Below are 2,031 nucleotides of genomic sequence, written 5' to 3'. Positions count from 1 at the left end.
GAAGAGATCACTGGTGTCTCGGACAGACACATGCTTCGTAAGTTGAATCCAGAAAAGTCCCTTCATTAGTGTTGTCCTTTCCTAGCCTGGAATGGATTTGAATTTTCTGAATCTTGTAATTCTTCTGCTGTCAGCAAGTGTTTGTTGAAGCTCATTAGAAAAACGTTCCATCCCTTTCTGTTTGTCCAGGTATATATAGGATGATACCTCCTACTGATGGCTTATCGATGATTACTTGAAAGGATTGTATCATTCTGATGACTTAGGAGAGCGCCAGAGGGCTTCATAATGATTATTTTTTTCATTTTGCTTAAAAACGTTATTCTGTAAGCTTTTTATTTTATTAAAGCTGCAAAGTTCAGCATAAGAACATTGAGAAATAATGTAATGAAGGTTGTTTGTTCATTTTGTATGCCCATATGCAGTTTTCCAATTGCATATGATTTTCTCCAAGACTGTAGCCTGATACAGTGCATCAAGTGAGCAATGTTTGTTCTTAATGACTGGCTATTAAATATTTTTCTTTACTCATTGTGTAGCCTGAGGTTTATTTACTGCATGCTGTTTTCTGAAGACAGAAAACCTAATTTCTGAAAGAAAATACCCAAACAAAAAACAATTAATGTATTCTCACAAATCACGGAGGTCATACTGTCCTCGTTTTCCTGGAGCTGTACAGGCAAAGGTCAAAAGCACACATATACTTCTGTGAGTCCATTTTGAAATACTTAATACTCCATCTCCAGGAGCATGTAGTTGAATATATCTGGTATTGTATAAAACTGTTTCTTATCTGACTTCAGCTACTGCTTAAATACTGATGCTTCTGCAAGGTCTTTACAGCAAGTGAGGAACACAGTCCTACTTTTCTCACCCTTAGTCCCTACCCCTCAGTGGAAGTTTTTTGTTGAAGTGATTTGCTTGCTGTTGCTCAGGGCTTTGACCGTCGAGTAATACCTGTTCCTCCATGCAGCATTTACTGTCTTAATCAGACAGCTTTTTTTTCTTGTGGAGGACTGAAGGACAGGTGGTATTTTCTGCATAATCAGGTTTTGTTGTCAGAAGATGTGTGTACAGTGCACTCGGTGAGGCTGCAGTCTTATGGAAATGAAAAATAACTGGTTATATCACTAAAATCTGTACAGTATGTGCAAACAATGCTGCTGAATTGAGGTTGTGCGGCCAAGCTTATGTTATTTTCAACTACTGAATGCTTGACTTTGATACCTTCATTGTATTTTTGGGTTTTACTTGTGTTTAATAAACATTCAGTGCAATAACCTACTTAACAAGTGGTCTGACATGAAGTATATGACCTTCCGAATTGTACCTTGGATTCAGGCTTACCATGGAGTGTTCCCTATCCCAGCTATTTCAGAACAGTTAGGGTGGTAAGTGTTGTAATCTGCTTGCTGAAAGTAGGCAGCTGTTGCTCACGTAGCGATGGTGCAGATGCATGCAATCCTGTTGAACCCTGTGTTAAGAGATACTTGAGATCCAGGGAAAAATTGCCTTAGCTCTATGCCTAAAATATTGTTAAAATAGGATAAGAAGCCATTTCTTGGCTTGTTGGCAGCAGTAGGTGATAAATATTGGGTGTTTCCTGTAGGAGGAAATAATGACTGATCTGTTTGTAGCAGAGCCAAGCTGACATAGTTTGCCTTGTCAGAGAAAGTGGGTGCTCTGTGGCATTAAGATATTGTGAATTACTCTATGATGAGAGCTATGTGACACAGTGCCGTGTTAAAAATCTCTTGTTGTTTTCAGCTTAATTGTTTTTGGAGTCAGTGTTGCTTATTATTTGGGCCAAGAAACAGATACTTCTGCAACAGTATCCTTTTATAAAATGTCTCAAAGATCATAGAATCATAGAATAGTTTGGGTTGGAAGGGACCTCTAAAGGTCATCTAGTCCAACCCCCCTGCCGTGGGCAGGGACATCTTCAACTAGATCAGGTTGCTCAGAGCCCCCTCCAACCTGACCTTGAATGTTTCTAGGGATGGGGCATCCACCACCTCTCTGGGCAACCTG

The 2,031-nt window shown here is 39.5% G+C and overlaps 1 protein-coding gene across 1 annotated transcript in view; it reads left to right on the top strand.

Annotated features, from left to right (window-relative positions):
• Nucleotides 1-1,302: 1,302 nt before the first annotated feature.
• TDRD9 (tudor domain containing 9) overlaps nucleotides 1,303-2,031 on the top strand; it is a 68,024-nt gene continuing 67,295 nt past the window's right edge. Inside the window, exon 1 of the mRNA XM_009328344.1 lies at nucleotides 1,303-1,391. Within this exon, the coding sequence (XP_009326619.1) occupies nucleotides 1,303-1,391 (89 nt within the window). The remainder of the gene's footprint in view (nucleotides 1,392-2,031) is intronic.

This window comes from Pygoscelis adeliae, unplaced genomic scaffold (assembly GCF_000699105.1).
Source record: "Pygoscelis adeliae isolate BGI_AS28 unplaced genomic scaffold, ASM69910v1 Scaffold130, whole genome shotgun sequence".
NCBI classification, from domain to species: Eukaryota; Metazoa; Chordata; class Aves; order Sphenisciformes; family Spheniscidae; genus Pygoscelis; species Pygoscelis adeliae.
This window is presented reverse-complemented; position numbering and strand designations above follow the sequence as displayed.